A 2,223-nucleotide genomic window follows, 5' to 3' on the forward strand; every position below is an offset into this window, starting at 1 on the left:
CGCCCTGAGTTGTGTGGAGTGCGAGGGCCCGTTCATCGCTGCTTGCAGCTTTAATTTATCTTGTTTATGCAGGCCATCTGGTGAATGGTTTTACTGACTGTACACCACATATACCACTCACCATAAATCTGTACATATACTGTATGCACGGGGGAGGAAGTATTCCGTTGTAAACTAATGCATTACAAGTAAAACTCCTGTGTTCCAAAGCAAAAGTATCATTGCTAAAGTTTCACCATGGAGAGTGGTTATAATGGATTAACTAAGTAATGCACAATAAGGTTTTCTGATATAGAGCTAGGACAAGCTGGAGACAAAGATTGCCAAAGAGTGCATTATTCCATTTATACAGCAGGTACTTATCAAGCATAGGAACAATTATTTGATAAGTTGACCAACATAAAACTAATAAACAAGAAATCAGTTAATAGTTTTCTAGCAAAAAAGTAAAAAAAAATGCTCTAGTTCGAGCTTTTCAAGTGTGAGGATTTGCATCTTTTCTCTGTTTTCAAGCCATCTGAAGACATCATCGGTTCTGGGAAATTGTGATGGGCGGTTTTTATTATTTTGTTACTTACTATTTGTTAAAATGATTAATCCAAAAATATTTTTTTCATAATGAAAATATTGGTGCATTCCAGTCCTACACTCTTGAGTGTAAGAACGCATTCATTGGGGGTTCATACTGAAAAAACCAAAACCAATCAGTCCTCAGCAACATACAGTAGAAAATATGTAAGAATATATGTATATGTTTATTTTTAATGTATTTCTGTTTGTTGGCCATTATCACGGGGAATCACAGACTGTTCCTTTAAATGTGAATTCAAATGTCAATATAGTCCACAAAACTACGTTCTAAATGTGCACATTTTCATAAATATCACAGAACTGTGGATAATGCACAAAAAATCAGCTCTGATTTGGATCCCCTTCATGTCTATACCATGGTTAAGCCCTTGCTTACACTTATCAAACAAAAGAGTGTGTTCAAGTCGTCCATGTCTTTGTAGTCAGTTTAACCTATGGTTGTATGAAGCGTCAACATTATTGTTATGGTTAGAGTTAAATATACTGTGCAGACTGACTTACAATAAAGGTTTGACTATAAACAGAACTAAGTCTGTGTCCTGATGATACACAGTTTTAACGCACATCTGCCTACCAACAAGTATTTTTTATTGCCGTGATATAATGTATATCTTTATCTTTTAGGTCCATATGGTGCTCTAGTAACTTCAACTATTTCAACTATTTACAGTGTTGGGTAGTTAACTCTACAGTATAGTAATTAGTCAGATAAGTATAATTTTACATGTTTTGTATGGAACTCATTATCGGCAGAGGAACTGTCAAATTAATTATAAAAAACAATGGTTCCCTCTGAAATTTAGTTGAGCAACAGATGCCAGAAATGGACTTTCAAGTGATCTGCATATTATGTTTAAAAAAATCTGACCAAGTAACTGACTGGCTCATTGTCTAACTCAATGAGTGAGAAAAGAACTGCTAGAAGGACTAACTGGGTAACGAGCCCTCTGTGAATCCGTTGATGGTGTATTTGACGTGGTCGTCTGAGGCGTGGCCCTTTGGTTTGTACTTGCTCACTTTCTCATCGAAAACACCAAAGAGGAACACATACTCCTGGTGGATGCCAACCTGCTTCCCCAACTCATCCAGACTGCCTGCAGAAAGAGAGACATCAAAATAATGCCCAAATCATTTAGGTGCAGCAGTGACTGATATTCTGTGCTTCTCAGAGCCACATTTTACCACTTACCAGGCTTGCAGACGAGTAAAGGACCAATGAGGCCTGAGTTGTAGTCCTCCACAACATTTTGGTGGGAGATGTAGTTGTAGGTGAGACAGGTAGGGTCATTTGGCTGTGGAGAAACATCTGATGTCACCTCCCAGTAGTAAACGTGTTCTCTGTTAGGCTGCACTATGTCATCCTCTTTCTCTTTCTGTGACGTGTTGTCAAAGTAGTTGGCTCCTGCAGGAAGTTTGAATAAGAATGTACATAAATAAGACATGTATAAAGACATACAATATACATGAATATGCTTGGAACAATAATGTGTGTATGATATGTTTTTTCCCCCAAAAAAGTATAATTTCCACATTAAATTCCTTAAACAGTAATCTCCTCCTTCTGCCTCATTAAAACTTCCAGAATCTCTGAATATACAAATGTTGTCGTCTAAAGTTTTGCTGCTGGACACA

General features: G+C 37.2%; 1 protein-coding gene across 1 annotated transcript in view; it reads right to left on the reverse strand.

The window, feature by feature from the left end:
- f5 (coagulation factor V) overlaps nucleotides 1-2,223 on the reverse strand; it is a gene marked incomplete in the record, with an annotated part of 19,350 nt that overhangs the window by 14,431 nt on the left and 2,696 nt on the right. The window contains 1 exon segment of the mRNA XM_035676414.1: nucleotides 1,781-1,993. Coding sequence (XP_035532307.1) covers nucleotides 1,781-1,993 — 213 coding nt within the window.

This window comes from Morone saxatilis, unplaced genomic scaffold (assembly GCF_004916995.1).
Source record: "Morone saxatilis isolate NCDOM2014 unplaced genomic scaffold, NCSU_SB_2.0 Contig5, whole genome shotgun sequence".
NCBI classification, from domain to species: domain Eukaryota; kingdom Metazoa; phylum Chordata; class Actinopteri; family Moronidae; genus Morone; species Morone saxatilis.